The sequence below is a fragment of the Scyliorhinus canicula genome, chromosome 18 (assembly GCF_902713615.1).
Source record: "Scyliorhinus canicula chromosome 18, sScyCan1.1, whole genome shotgun sequence".
NCBI classification, from domain to species: domain Eukaryota; kingdom Metazoa; phylum Chordata; class Chondrichthyes; order Carcharhiniformes; family Scyliorhinidae; genus Scyliorhinus; species Scyliorhinus canicula.
Window position 1 is genome coordinate 16,757,257 of NC_052163.1, and position 16,465 is coordinate 16,773,721.

The 16,465-nt window shown below is 43.0% G+C and overlaps 1 protein-coding gene across 6 annotated transcripts in view; it reads right to left on the minus strand.

Annotated features, from left to right (window-relative positions):
- cyth1b (cytohesin 1b) overlaps nucleotides 1-16,465 on the minus strand; it is a 289,435-nt gene that overhangs the window by 94,163 nt on the left and 178,807 nt on the right. For 5 of the 6 annotated variants that reach the window (XM_038777860.1, XM_038777858.1, XM_038777859.1 and 2 more), the window contains exon 2: nucleotides 3,309-3,391. In XM_038777860.1, coding sequence (XP_038633788.1) covers nucleotides 3,309-3,391 — 83 coding nt within the window. Of the gene's footprint in view, nucleotides 1-3,308; nucleotides 3,408-16,465 lie in introns of those variants that run through there. The other variant, XM_038777861.1, reaches the window with a different exon arrangement.

The following is a 16,465-nucleotide window of genomic DNA, read 5'->3' on the forward strand; positions in this document are numbered from 1 at the left end:
TTATAAAATACAAGAGATCCTCACTTATATAATGAAACCTTACTAAGTAATTTCATAGAATTTCAGAGAATTTACAGTGCAGAAGGAGGTCATTCAGCCCATCAAATCTGCACCAGCCTTGAAAAGTGCACCCTACTTAAGCCCACATCTCCACCCTATCCCCCCTAATCCCATAACCCAGTAACCCCACCTAACCTTTTAGACATTAAGGAGCAATTTAGCATGGCCAATCCATCTAACCTGCACGTATTTGGACTGTGGGACGAAACCAGAGCATCCGGAAGAAACCCACGCAGACATGGGGAGAACGTGCAGACTCCGCACAGACAGTGACCCAGCAGGGAATTGAACCTGGGACCCTGGCGCCATGAAGCCACAGTGCTAACCACTATGCTACCATGCTTCCCCTAATTTAAATAGGCCCATAACATCCCGATTCCCCAGCATCGCATTTAGTAGGTACGCCAATGATGCGCTGAGGGATCCCTCATGATGTTTCCACGTAAGGAAATTGCGCAGAAACACTAACTTCCCCTGGACACTTGTGCTGGGCTGGGAACCATCTGACAGAAATGATTTAAATCGCTAACTTCAGATGGTTCTGCCAGTTTCACCCTAATAGCTACTCCAAACATTTTAGAAAGAAAAAAATTATTTCCAACTCCAGAATAAATACTTAAACACCCAGACTGAGCCATGCATGGGATAACCTGCATGTACACACAACTCCCCAGCAGATCTCCAACCCACCCCCCTTCCCAGACCTACTCCCCACTCATTCCCCCGGATTATACTCCCCACACCACCTGACGCCCCCCCCCCCCCTTTGCCAGCCTGACTCTCCTAGTCCAACCTGAACCAACCCTCCCTCCTGATCAGAATTTCAACGAGTGCAAGTCCATCTAGAGTGGCAATCCGTCAGAGACTTCCTATCTGAGGAAGTTACGGGCCATGGTGCCATTAATATTTTTGTCTGTTGTAAAACTGGTTAAATAATTAAAGTTTGTTTAAAGCAACCTGACCAATAGATCCTTCACTAAGCATCATAGGTGTTGACAGCGGTGCTGATTTTGGCAGCAGCACTATAAGCTAAATTAATTAGTACTTTTGACTGCAGAGATGCCAAGATCCAACTAAAGCAATGTCTGTTCCTGGTGTTTGTAGAGGAAGCAAGTAGTTGTTGCCCTGATGCAGAAAAATAGAATGCTCAGTCAGAATAGGTCAATGACATAATTTTCCAAAGACTTGTCTGTACAATGTTTCCCTGCCGACAGGAAGGTGTAGTAGTCAGAAATTAAGTCACAATTTTCAAAACAATTGCACACCCCTGGACTATAAATTCAAGCAAACCTCATTCCTGTGCATCCACGGTGTGGGTCAAGTGGCCTCAGATATTGGGTTGCTGGCCTCATGGACAATAAGCTGTTCAGTTGTCAAGCACAGCAGGGTAAAGTGCATTTCAATATCAGGTCACTGCTGGCACTGCAACTAAGTAAGGAAGCGAGGTAGCCAGAAAGAAGCATGATTGGGTTGGGAGATGGCAGCAGTCAATAATGAAAGCAGTCAATGACTGGTATGATACTCGGGTGCATGTGTGAGGCAAGGGAAGCCAGTCGTGTTCTTTGAGGTGGGGTGGGAGGAACATTGCTCCTCCCTGAGCAATCGTTGCCATAAAAGAAATCAGTCTTATGGGCTTATGCAAAAGGACTAACCCATTTTTCAGAGATGGGAACTGCATTTTTTGTCTCTTGCTAATATGTTTCTGGCTTGAATTGGGTGTTCGCTTCTTGCCCACCTTGTGGAGGTATACACTATTTATTACTGAATAACTGAATAATGTGCAGCCAAATTCCTTGGCCGACATCTCTTTACTCCAATCTGTAATTAATGTGGGGTAGATATAGTAGCAACAAGAGCTCGAGCACACTACAGGACTTTAATGCCTCGGGGGGATAAAAAAATGGGCATGGTTCAATGGAAACGAAACAGAATCCCACATAGGGTGCATTTGGCCGGGTGTTTCCTGCTGCTGTACCCGCTATTAAAAGGGATTCTGCTCCATTTCTGGGCCTCGACAAGGAATGCCCTGCTGAGGCTGCACTTAGTCCCATTTCCTGCACTAACGAGCTCAGCTCACCACTGCAGCAACAGATCAGGGCGCCATATTCAAATGAGCCTGACTGCACACTTGAAAATGTATATCAGTTCGCAACACCTCGTGAGATCTCGTTAAATCTCGCGAGGCGTAACAAGTCGGTTAAATTTTGCGAGATGCCTCTCAAGAGATTTAGCAGCCTTGTTGCGCCCTGAGTCGGGCATAATGAGGCCGGTACATCACGGCCAACAAAACAGATATCTAAGTCTTTTATTCACAAGACCTGAATGGACTTCCATAAATCATAGCAATATCATAGAGATCCCATCACAAATCTAGATGGTTGAAGGCACTTGTAGCAATTCATGAATAATGCCAATTGCCAGACACCTCCGCTTCTATAAATCACTGTTAGGAAGTTAAATATTACAGCAAAACTTCCACCGAAATACTTAAATGTTGACAGTACACAGGCATTCACAAAACTAACAGCACAGCATAAGAGGGTTCATTCCTCAATTTCTGTAGAACAACCCAATAGTATTCTCGTCAGCTATACCCACTGATTATTGGATTGTTTTAGTGAGTATTTATATAATTTTCCAGCTTGAGCATTTCATACAGACCACTGGTGTGATATTGCGACTTAAGTAGAGGGTCACGTAATCATTTTCAAACCTTACAATAGTTTATGCCAAACATATCTACAAAAGTACATGAACAAGTATCATGTAATTGTTCCTCAAATGTGATTAATAGAAAGTAACTTACACAGACAAGAGGAAAGCCACTTACCTTTTTAAAAAAGTTTAGAGTACCCAATTCATTTTTTTCCAATTAAGGGGCAGTTTAGTGTGGCCAATCCACCTCCACTGCACATCTTTGGCTTGTGGGGGTGAAACCCACAAAAACACGGGGAGAATGTGCAAACTCCACATGGACAGTGACCCCGAGCCGGGATCGAACCTGGGACCTTGGCATCATGAGGCAGCAGGGCTAACCCACTGCGCCACCGTACTACTGTACTCTGAAAGCCACTTACCTTAATAGAATTCAAATTTTAACAGCTATATACTTTGCTTAAAGAAATTGTGCCTTCAGGAAATCACTCATATCTGTTCAGCAACTGGATCAAAATTAAACTTGAAAAACAGTAATCAAACTTTGAGACCTTGTTGTGTTTGGTTAACTTCTAAGACCATCAGCTGCTTACCTGTATGTCAGCCAGGAGCTCCTGCTTGCGCTGTCGGATGCTTTCTAGCTCAACCTCCTCTTCTGGAGTCAGATCTGCAGACACTGTAAGTAAAGACATGAGCACAGTAAGTAGGCGAGTTCAAAGCTGTAAGCACAACTGCTAGTCAGAGAAGCTCAGCTGTTCTGAGCTTCAGTGTCACCTGACCTATGTTTAAACAAGTCAAAAGTTGCCTTGCAAGCTTTGTGCCTTTCACTCAGTCCGAACTGATTTTTAATTATTCAAAACTGCCTGAAGCAAATGGCAAGAACAACATGAAGCTAAAGACATCCCCTCATTGAGATAATATATGCATGTTCATACATATTCAACTCTATCCTAATACACAGCATGTTCACCTCAAATGTTTAAGCAACTATGAAGATTCAAAGATTCCACATTTCTTAATTTTAAAAAAAATTTAGTGTACCCAATTCTTTTCTTTCAATTAAGGGTCAATTTAGCGTGGCCAATCCACCTCCCATGCACATCTTTGAGGTGTGGAGGTGAAACCCACGCAGACATGGGGAGAATGTGCAAACTCCACACGGGCCGGGATCAAACCCGGGTCCTCAGCGCTGTGAGAAGATTCCACAATTCCAATTGAAACAAATGAACAATTGTGTCACTACATGACAGAATTCAATGTCAAAGTACCACTTCATATACAGTACAAGCCGGTCAGACATTATAAGCAGCAGAGCATATAGAATTACAATACAATGGCAGCTGAGGTATATCAGCAGAGCACTAACGTACGTTGACAAACAGAAATGCTGTATTCATCATGGCCTGGTTCCCTACACTAAAACCTGCATTATCAGTTTATGATAAATAATGGATTTACTAGAAATAGGTTTGTCAATTGCGATGAAAATAAGATCCTTTGGAGTTTCTGTTTCAGGTGTCAAAACAAAAACACAGGCTGATGGTCTCTTTTAAAATGAGTGGTTGTGGTGGATAATCAGAAAGTACCACATATTTTCCAGTGAAATAATGATGTCAAGTGCAATGAAAAAGCTCGCAATAAATTGAACTGTACTGATGACTGTAAATTCTGGGAATTCTTTCATTCAGCTAGAGTGTCATTACAATTGGGCATTAGCATTTAGAGACCAACTTGCTGGTACCTGTAATGATGGGGAGATGCCGGCGTCGGACTGGGGTGAGCACAGCAAGAAGTCTTACAACACCAGGTTAAAGTCCAACAGGTTTGTTTCAAATCACTAGCTTTCGGAGCACTTCTCCTTCCTTCACCTGAGAAAGGAGCAGTGCTCCGAAAGCTAGTGCTTTGAAACAAACCTGTTGGACTTTAACCTGGTGTTGTAAGACTTCTTACGGTACCTGTAATGTGAGAGTTTTCATTAAGGCCTGTGCAAAAGGACATTCAAGTATAAGTTATAGATTCCTCACAGCTGCGAGAAAACATTTCTTAGATCTGTCACAAATCCACAATGCTTTCTTCAGATGATCCTGTATAAATGAAAGGTTGCTGATATCGTGCACTATTTCAGGAAATTAGATCTTTTTAATGCCATCAGCCACTTTTAATGGTCCTTCACAAGAGCAATCCATTGAGATACTCAGCATATTTGTTCATCAGGCTACTTTCCTCCTCATATTCTGGTTAGAGCCTTAAGACAGTGTTTATGAATGATTGAAAATAGTTACAAAAGACATTCAGTCTTTCTGGACAGTCATCATATAAACACCTGAACCAGTCTTCCAACTCCAAGCCAACCCGTCCCAATGTCAAGTGTAGGCCAACTCTGCTCTTGTTATTGCAGGTCAGCAACATGAAAACCTAGGATTCATAAATCACCATTCACACCCTTAAGAACTACAGAATTCCTACAGTGCAAAAGGATGCCATTTGGCCCATTGAGTCTGCACCAACCCTCTGAAAGAGCACTCTACCTAGGTCCATTCCCCTGCCCTATCCCCGTAACCCCACCTAACCTGCATATCTTTGGATACTAAGGGGCACTTTTACATGGCCAATCCATAACTTGCACATGTAAACTAACAGGAAGCATTTAACTCTCTTTGGTGTAGTCCAGGAGCTTGATGTTTATAAAGGTTGAGGCTAGTTTCACAGCTGACTACTTCAAAGTCTCTCAAGGGAAGGGAGATGAATGAAACAATGCAGACAGCTGCAGTGTGTGGAAGCTATCAATCACAGCTTAGTAAAATCAATATCAAAGAGAAATGAATAAATGGCTTGCAGATCAAAGATCTGAGGGGGTTTCAACCCAGCTGACTGTTTTTCTCTTTCCAGAAATGGACAGGTGCTGCTTCCTCTGCCTGAGCCAGCAGGTGTATTACTCAGGTGAGTTTTAAAGCAGTGATTTATTTCACTGCCTCGTCTTTGCTGTTCACTAACTTCCAGACAGGAGTCTCTCTTCTGGGGCAGTCTCTTTAATTAGGGGGTCTCTGGGGATCTCTTTAATTCGGGGATCGGGTCTCTTTAATTAGTGAGTGCCTGGGGGTCTCTTTAATTAGGGGTCTGGTGGTTGAAAGGTGGGCGGGTCTTGCATTGTGTGAGTGAGGGTGGTCCTCCGTTGGACTTTGGGGGCAACTCCCTTATAGAGTTACCCCCTTGGCCCACAGCGAGGTCCACCACATTAGGTACACGCTAATCAAGACCTGCACCAATACTCACCCATGTGATTCGCTGCCCAGAAGATCACGAGGGCCTGGATAATATAGTACCCGGCCCATTAATATGGTGCAAAAGGGTCTTAATGACTCATTTGCATCCTCACACTGGTGTTCGGCGTGATCCTCGATCCCAATGCAGGCGAGAAACCAGAGCATCAGAAGTGGATCGGCGGACGCCAATCCTGTTTTTTTCCTGATGCTGGATTTTCCTCTGCACCAGGAACTCCGCTACCAATGGCAGAGAATCCAGCCCATTATATCATTAAACACTTTGACTACAAGAAATGCACTATGGCGTGAAACCAGCCATTTTGCTGCCACATGTTAAGACAAAACATACTTGAACAAAAAATAGATTACTCAAACAGAAGTATAACGGTTCAGTACAGGAGCAACATTACACCCCAAATCATGAGGTTGTTGGTTGTGAAAACAAGTTGCCCATTCTAAGGCAAGATTTATTCTGTAGACTACTATACATTGCATCATGCAAAATCATAGCTGTGTTTCCAATGTTCACACATTCAGTACACAGATGTCATTCCCTCTTATGACACCTTTCCTAATCTGTCAATTATATAGGCATATTCACTAGTTGTAATGCATATAGTATATAAAATACAGATATAGGCTAATAATTACCAGTGTTTCATTGTTGCCATGAACAGTCAATATTGGAGGGCTGTTATTTGATAGGAACAGTGGACTTAGGAGAAGGAATAGATCATTCAGGCTATTGAACTTGCTTCGGTAGTCAATAAAATGATTAATTTGGGTGTGGTTCAACTCTACTTTCCTGTCTGCCCCCCATAACCATCGACTCTCTTGTCTATTGAAAAGCAATCTAACTCTACCTTCAATTACTCAACCTCCACTATTTTCTGGGGAAGAGAATTCCACATACTGACGATCCTCAGAGAGAAAGATTCTCCTCATCTCCGTCTCAAAAAGATCTCTCAGTCTTCGGCTGTGTCCAGCAACTCGAGGAATTATCCTCTCAGCATTCATCCTATCAAGTCCCCTCAGGATTTTTAATGTTTCAGTAAGATCACCTCTCATTCTTCCAAACTCCAATGGGTATAGGCCCAAACTGTTCAACTTTTCTTCATAACATATCCCCCTCATCCCAGGAATGAGTTGAGCAAACTTTCTTTGAACTTCTTCTGAAGTAGTTATAGCACGGGGCTGGTTTAGCACACTAGGCTAAATCGCTGGCTTTTAAAGCAGATCAAGGCAGGCCAGCAGCACGGTTCAATTCCCGTACCAGCCTCCCCGAACAGGCGCCGGAATGTGGTGACTAGGGGCTTTTCACAGTAACTTCATTGAAGCCTACTTGTGACAATAATCGATTTTCATTTTTTCACCCTAAGGACACCATAACTGTGCACTGTACTCCAAGTATTGTCTCACGAAGACCCTGCACACATCCAGTAAACCTTCCCTACTTTTCCCTCACAAATAAACACCCACATTCCATTTAACTTCTGCACTTGCTGCACCTGTGATTCATAGGCCAAGACACTCAAATCCCTCTGTATTACTGAGTTCTGCACTCTCTGCCCTATTTAAATAGCCATGATGTGGAGATGCTGGCGTTGGACTGGGGTGAGCACAGTAAGAAGTCTTACAACACCAGGTTAAAGTCCAACAGGTTTGTTTCAAACACCAACTTTCGGAGCACTGCTCCTTCCTCAGGTGAATGAAGAGGTATGTTCCAGAAACATATACATAGACAAATTCTATAGATATATATATATATATAGTAAAATTGAATTTGTCTATATATATGTTTCTGGAACATACCTCTTCATTCACCTGAGGAAGGAGCAGTGCTCCGAAAGCTACTGTTTGAAACAAACCTGTTGGACTTTAACCTGGTGTTGTAAGACTTCTTACTATTTAAATAGTATACTGCTTTTCTATTCTTCTTGCCAAAGTAGAAAGTTCACATTTGTCCACAGACTCCAATCTGCCAATTTTTTTCCTCACTCACTTAACCTATATGTATCCCTTTTTGGACATTCTCTTGACAAATTACTTCCCGACCTATGTTGACGTCATCGCCAAATTTAGCTACCATACATTTTTTTGGGTGGGGGGGGGCTTTCCTCCCCACCCCCGCAGCATGTTTCCAGTGGTGAGGGTGGGCCACCATTGGGTTCTTCTGGTCCGGCTTCTGTTAATGGGATTTCCTATTGAATCCACCACCCACACCGCCTAGAAACCCAAGGTGGGGGTGCGCCGTCAGTGTGATGAAAAGATCCCGCTGGCAAGAACAGCCGGAAAATATCCCCCCTTGGTCCCTCCAACCAAGTCTTTTATATCGTTTGTAAACAGTTGAGGCCCCAGCACTGATCATAGTGGTACTCCACTAGTTACAGCTTACCAACCAAAACAGGACCATTTATCTCTACTCTCTGCTTCTTCATAGAATCCATAGGATCCCTACAGTACAGAAGGAGGCCGTTCAGCCCATCGAGAATTCCCATACCTTCCAAAAGAGCACCCTACATAGGCCCATGCCCCGCCTATCCCTGTAACACCACCTAACCTTTTGTACACCAAGGGCCAATTAGCATGGCCAATCCACCTCCTGCACATCTTTGGACTGTGACCGGAAACCGGAGCACCCGGAGGAAACTCACGCAGACACAGGAAGAACGTGCAAATTCACACAGACAGTCACCCAAGGCCAGGTCCCGAATGCCGTGAGGCATAAGTGCTAACCATTGTGCCACTGTGCCACCTTATCAGTGAATTAATCCTTTATCCTTACTAATATGTTACCCCCTACACTGTGTGCTCGTATCGTATATAGTGACCTTTGATGTGGTATCTTATCAGATGCCTTTTGAAAATTCAAGCACAACACATCTACAGGTTCCCCTTTATCTACCTTGTTACTTCTTCAAAGAATGCTAATCAATAAATTAAACATGATTTCCCTTTCACAAAGTCATGCTGACTCTACCTGATCTCATTCTGATTTTATAAGCATTCTGATCTGACCTCCTTAATAATGGATTCCAGCAATTTCTTTATGACAGATAGTAGACTTATTTGTCTACATCTTGCTTTCTGTCTCCTTCCCTTCTTAAATAAAAGTATTGCATTTTCTATTTTGCAATCAACTGGGACCATTCCAGAATCTAGAGAATTTTGGAAGATTATGACCAATGCCTCTACTATTGCTGCATCGAATGAGACATTGTACAAATCTGCAAAGATTAGTGGTGGGTCAGAAGATTGGATAGATTTTAAAAACTGCAACAAAAGACAAATAAATGAGGCAAAAAGTAGACTTTGAGAGAAAGCTAGTTAGTAACATAAAAACAGATAGTAAGAGTTTCTATAAGTGTTTAAATAGGAAAAGAGTAACAAAATCTAGGGTTGTCCACGAGAGGAAGAGAGACTGGGGAATTGATAATGGAAAAAAAGGAAATGGCAAAGCATTGAAGTATTTTGGGTCTGTCTTCACCGGAGAAGACTTAGGAAACTTCCCAAAGATACTTGAAAATCAAGAAGTGACAGGGCGGTTGGAACTTCACCAGGAAAAAGACACTAGGAAAACTCTTTGACTGAAAGGCTGACAAGTCCCCAGGGCCAGATTGCTGCATCCTAGGGACTTAAAATAAGTGGCTGCAACACCGACGGAGACAGAAAGCAAGAAACTGTAGACAAGTTAGTCACCATCTGTCATAGAGAAATTGCTGGAATCTTTCTTTCCCACTGGGATAAATCCTTGCCGAGAGTTATTAAATATATCCTTAAAAGTTTGCCATTGTATCTCTTTTGTTTTTTAAATTCAGAGTACCCAATTATTTTCAAGGGGCAATTTAGCATGGCCAGTCTACCTAACCTGCACATCTTTGGGTTGTGGGAGTAAGACCCATGCAGACACGGGGAGAATGTGCAAACTCCCCATGGACAATGATCCAGGGCCAGGATCAAACCCAGGTCCTCAGCGGGTAGGCAGCAGTGCTAACCACTGCACCACTGTGCCACCTGCCACTGTATCTCTACTGCCCTACCTTTACCCTAATTTCCCAGTACACTTTAGCTAATTCTGCATTCATACCCTTGATCTTGACCCACACTTCTTTCTTTTAAACTGTCATGTAAGAGTACCTTTAATAAATGGATGTTTAAGCAATGTACCTTTAAGAAATGGAGCAGCTCATATTACTGAAGTGATGTGAGAGTGTGGGTGGAGCAGGGTTTTTAGCTCAGCCATTTTGCAGTGTTTAGTTTCAGTTTTGAGGAAAAGAGCTTGGGTGTGTCTGTGTTTGCAGTATGCCGGATCTGCGGTGACCTCTGCCAGGAAAGATTATCTCTGAATCATTTGGGTGATTTAAACTCATAATAATGTCTTTAACCTGATGTGTTTCTGTTTAAAGGTGTTAAGTCTTTTGGAGGTTTGAAGGAACATTTTGAGGGATTATTTAGTGTTGTATTATTTTCGGAGTTATCTTTGAAGTAAGGGGTGTTAAGGCATCCAATGTTTATTTAAAAAGGTCAAGTTGAATTCATGGAATAAACATTGTTTTGTGTTTAAAAACACACGTGTCCATAATTATAATACCACACCTGGAGACCAAGCCGTGTGCTTCAAAGCAACAATACATTAAACGGAGAGGTTGGTTGAACTCCATGATACATTTTGGGGTTCTGAAAATGCCGCTCCCATAACAAACCTAAAAGCAAAATTCTGTCATATCAAGATCGCTGTCACTTAGCGGCATTTTTTACTGTGAGATTGTTCATTAATTCTGTTTCATTGCACTGTACCAGCTCTAGAATTGCCGGCTCCCTGGTTGGCTCTAGAACATACAGCTCTGAGAAATTGTATTTAATACACTCATTTTCCAGACTACCTTCGCCAATCCGATTCATCCAATCTATACATAAATTAAAGTCACCCATGATTATCGTGGTACCTTTCTTGCATGCCCCATTTATTTCATCCTTTATACTCAGTTCTAAAGTGTCGCTACTATTATTGCCCATAAACTAATCCCTCAATTAGCTTTCCTATTTATTTTCACTACATAAATTGACTCTACATCTTACTCATTCGAGCTAAAGCCATTTCTCAATCCTGTAATATGACATTCTTAATTAATAGAGCAATTTTGCAACATTTTCCTCGCTTCCTGTCTTTTTGAAATGTCAAATACCCTACAATATTCAGGTCCCAGCCCTGGTCACCTTGGCAAAAACGTCTTTGTAACGCTTTTCAGGTCATACATACTTATTTTTATCCAAGCTAACAATTCATCCATTTTGTTATGAATCCCACCTGCATTCACGTACGGAACCTTTAACTTTGTCCTTTTTATCATTTTTGCAATCTTGGGCCTTATCCGCTGGCGCACTCAAGCTTGTAATTTCTGTCCTTTCCTGTCACACACTGGTTACCATTACCCAGATCACCATCCTGCACAATTACCTCACCATTTCCCTTTGATTTACCACATCCCCTCTCATGTGATTCCATCTCCCTGCTATTTAGTTTGAAGCTCGCTCTGCTGCCCTAACTCACCACAGCACTTTTCCCTGCGCGGTGCAGACCATCTCATCGGTACACCTCCCACTTTACCCCAGAACTGGTTCTAGTGCCCCAAGAATCAACAAACAATTCTTTTACACCAGTATTTGAGCTGTAATTCATTTATCTAATCCCTGTGCCAATTTGCTCCTGGTTCAGGTATTAATACAGGATATCTCTGAGGTTCTATTTTTTAATTTAGATCCTAACTGCTCATAAGCCCTCTTTCTTGTCTATGCCATTGGTACGCATGTGATCCACCACAGCTGATCCTCCTCCTCCCACTGGAAGGTCCTCTCCGGTCAGTAGATATTACAAGCCATGGCACCGAGCATGCAACACAGCTTTTTGAATTCTTGCTCTTGACTGCAGATAACTTTGTCTATCCCCCTTATCATACTATCTCCTTCTATCACTACAATTCGATTTACTCCCCCCACAATGAATGGCTTCCAACGGATGGTAATTTCGCTCATCGACCTTACAGATTTCGCTCTAATCCATACAAGTTCAAGAATCTCGAACCCATTGACAACCGCAAGGGCTGAGACTTCTCCACTTCTACCTTCAAAACGTTTAATGCTGCCACATTCACAGTCACACCCTTCTGCCCCCAGCCACTGACCAAGTCAGATGGCCCTATCCTAAGAGTGTGACTGCCATAAATATTACATAAACAACGTCCACCAAACGATCCATTTTTTAAAAATCAGAAAACAATTCTACTTTGTTAAAAAGAGTGAAACTCTGATGGTACAAATATTTATATGATCTCCAATATGATTTGAACATTCCACTGCATATAAAGCAAGTTGACCAAGTTAATAGAATCAATAATTTTACAGCACAGAACTTATGGAAAGAAATGTCCAAATTCTCCTGGATTGTTCTGAACATCTTAATTTTTTATTTTATATTCTGTTTACCAACTTACTAACCATTAAAAAGTGATTTTTCCGACTTAGTTTAATAAGTTATCATAATTTTGAACATCTGATTTCCCCCTTTTATTTTGTTTTGATTTAAAGAACACTAGGATATCTAGTTTATTATAGCCAAAAGCTCTGAATCGTGATATCATACTGGTTACTCTTCACACTATCCATATATTTCATCCAAAACGGGACATTATTGTGGTCTGTCAGTAAAGTTGCTTGCATAGGACCTTATCATGTGGAAATCTCTCAAAGCCCTTTGCACAACAAATTACTTTTGAAGTTCAGTGGCTTGCCATGCAGGTTAATGCAACATTGCAACGTGCAATAACCCCTAATTAGCAATTAGGTGATCATTGATTGAATTGTTTTATCAGGTAGTATTTGTTGAGGAAGAAATGTCTGGTCCGACATAAGGGAAACTACTTGTAATTATGTCCACATGGTCACCAGAGGCTGACTGGATCTCGATTTAACCTCTCAACTGAAAGATCCAATACACTCTCAATAGTGCACTAGGCGATCAGCTTAGCTTACAAGAGCAAATAAAATTCCAACAATATTACAACCCAGTGGTCAATTCTAACAACTGAGTTGAGCTAAAACACCAGTTTTCTTAAGCTATTCTGACAGCTGTGATCCAGATTCTTTATGTCACATCCAGAATTTCATTTCTCAATTGCAGAGGTCATTAATTCAGATTTAGACACACGGGTTATGGGTTGGTGGAATGTGAAAATTTATTTTTGTGCTCAACAGTTCAAATTCTGGACTAAGATATTCTGCCCTCAGAACCCTACTTTAATAGATCAGTCTTTCCACTCCCAGAAATATGATAGCAGGATAGCTGATCTCTCAATGTCACAGATGAACATTTTAAGCACATCAAGTTTAAGTAATGTTCATCTTTCAGAATGCAATATATCCATTACATACTGCAACACCAATGTCTCTGCACTAATTTAAGGATTTAAGAATACCTTCAAAGTTTCTCAATTACCAGATTATCTATTGCCTGTTAAGAGTGCAAAACCGAACTTCCAGTGGTGGCTATGAGATGAACAGTCGCACACGAGGTGGCTCCCGACTGGGGATTCGTTTTTTTGGCCCTTTCTGCCCAATTATCAGGTTATTTGTGGAGAGAAATTGGTATAGTTTGACAGAAATAGATCCCCGCTGGCGATGTCTGGTGGGTACAACACAAGGCATAAATCAGGCAAGGGATCTTCGTCCGATTCAGAAGGCTCTCAAGTCTCAGAAGGGGAGAAAATGGTGGAGGTTAATGTGGCGTCATTGCCCCCTCAGCAGACAACCGAGACGTTGGTGGACTTCTTGTCAGGTGAATTTAGGAAACAGCAACAAGCGGTCGCTGAGGATCTGATGATGGCGATTGAGGGGTTATGGCCTATTCGTGCAACCTTGGACAGGTTGGATCAGTGAGTAGGGGTACAGGGTACGACGATTAAGAAGGAGGAGGATGCACTCACTGATCAAAGTGATTGGATTGTCTCTTTGGAGGCAGAGATAGTGTTGCTGGTGGAGGAGCGAAAAGCATTAAAGGCCAAGGTCGATGACCAAGATCAAGGCCAATCGCTCCAGATGGCGGAATTTAAGAATTGTTGGGCTGCCTGAGAGCCTGGGAGGTACAAGCGCCACTGATTACATTTCTAAGATGTTTGAAAGGTTGATGGAAGAGGGGGTCTTCCCGATCTCTCTTGAGTTGGACCGGGCCTATTGGTCACTGAGGCAGAAGCCTAGATCAGGGGAACCACCATGGGCGATCATCAGTACCTGGTTAAGGAGCAGGTCCTGAGATGGGCGAAGGAGAATCAAGAGTGTAGGTGGGAGGGCCATCCCCTCAAAATATGTCAGGATATTGGGCAGAGTTGGCAAGGAAGCATGCGGCTTTAATAAGGCCAATGCGGCACTCTACAGGAGCAACATACGTTTTTGTCTCCGGGTTACCTTCAGAGACTACTATTTTGACGCACCGAAGAAAGCAAATTACTTTGTTCAGAAACACTGATTTTTTTGGGGGGAGGGGTACTGAGTATTTGAGGACTATTGTCTTGCTTGTTTGGTCATTCTTCTGTATCTGTATTTTTGTGCGGGATGGTTGTAAAGTGGGAGTGGGCGCATTGTTGACATAGGACTTGTTGATGGGGTGGTATGTGGGTGAAATTGGGGGTTGTTCACTGTATTGTTGAACTGTCCGGGGGAGGGGACTGGGTGTGGTTCTCTGTTTTCTTCCTATGTTTGGTATTATAGTTGGGCATGGGTTGGGGGCTGGTTTGTGGATCTATTGTGTGAAAGACTTTGCGTTTTACCTGAGGTGGGGAGCCATCTTGCTTGCGTTTACTCATTAACGGGAGCGATGTGGGGAAAATGGCTGCAACTGATTACCTAAGGGTGGGGGCGGGGGGTTCTTTTGTTTCTTAAGTTAACAAACTTAGTTTTTTTTGTGTTTGTTTGTTTTGCTGGGGAGGGGATGGTTTTGGTTTTTGGTGGATTGTCTGTTTTGTGTCTGGGAGGTTGTGGGGATTGTTTGCTGACGATGCACGTTCTATTGTTTTCAAACAATCTTGATGGGGATGATGCAGCCATCTTGGGTGGGCCTGGAGCTGGTACAAGTTGGGGCCCTGCTGGATTGCCTCACGGAGGGGGGATTTGGCTGATGCTGGGAAGGTGGAACGGAGAGGAGAGGTGGCAGAGGCCCACAGTTCGGTTGGTTACATGCAACGTGAGGGGGTTAAATGGAACAGTTAAAAGTCCCAGATATTTGCCCACCTTAAACGTGTGAAGGCTGATGTCTTTTTTCTACAGGAGACCCATTTGAGAATTAGGGATCAATCAAGACTGCAAAAAGAATGGGCGAGGCAAGTGGTGTCACTCGAGTTTTGATGTTTGGACACAGGGGACCACGGTGTCGATTTACAAATGGTGGCTTTTTCTGCAGTTAACATTGTGGTGGACTCGGGAAGGAGATATCTAATAGTTAGTGGGCTGTTGGCAGATACACCAGTGGATTTAGTTAACGTGTATGTGTCGAATTGGGAAGGCTCGGAATTCATTAAGAAGCTGCTGGCTTCTATGCCCAATCAGTTAATTATGGGCAGACCTGTGGAGATTTAGACATACAAGTGATACGTTTTCTTTTTGTCCCCCATGTTCATCAAGTTTACTCAAAGATCGATTTCTTCATGGTGGGTAGGTCTTTGCTGCCTGGGGTTAGGGGGAGAGGGTAGGAGGGTGTGGGGAAGTACTTGGTGATCATAATATCAGATCAGGCCCCAGTGGATCTGTTGTTGGAGCCGGGACACTCTCCACGACCTCTGTGGAGGTTGGACACAGTGCTGATTGCTGAGAAAGATTTTGCAAAAGGTTATCCTCCGTAATTGGGATTTTGTGGAATTCAATAAGAACGAGGGTGTCTTGCCCTCCACACTCTGGGAAGCATTGAAGGTAATCATTAGGGGGGAGATAATTTCTTATAAGGCACAAAGGGATGAAACTGGGATGGTGTAGGGACAGAGGCTGGTGGATTCTATCCTTGAGGTGGACCGGCGACACTCAGTTGCCCCAACGCTGGAGCTTTTAGCAGAGAAACAAATTACAGATGGATTGAGTTGTTTGCCACAGGGAAGGCAATAAGCCAGCTTGATCGCTCTAGGGAGACATTTTATGAGTATGGGGGAAAGAAACTGCTGCCTTTTAGCTCACCAGCTGAGGTGGCAGGCTGCCTCCCGGGAGATAGTTCAGGTTTGGGACTCGATTGGCAGCTTGGTTTCTGCCCCAGGAAGGTCAATGAGGTATTTAAGACTGGGGTGGCACAGTGGTTAGCACTGCTGCCTCACAAACCCAGGGTCCCGGGTTCAATTCCGGCCTCGGGTGTGAAGTTTGTACGTTCTCCCCGTGTGCGCGTGGGTTTCCTTCGGGTGCTTCGGTTTCCTCCCACAGTACAAAGATGTGTGGGTTTAGGTGGATTGGCTATTCTA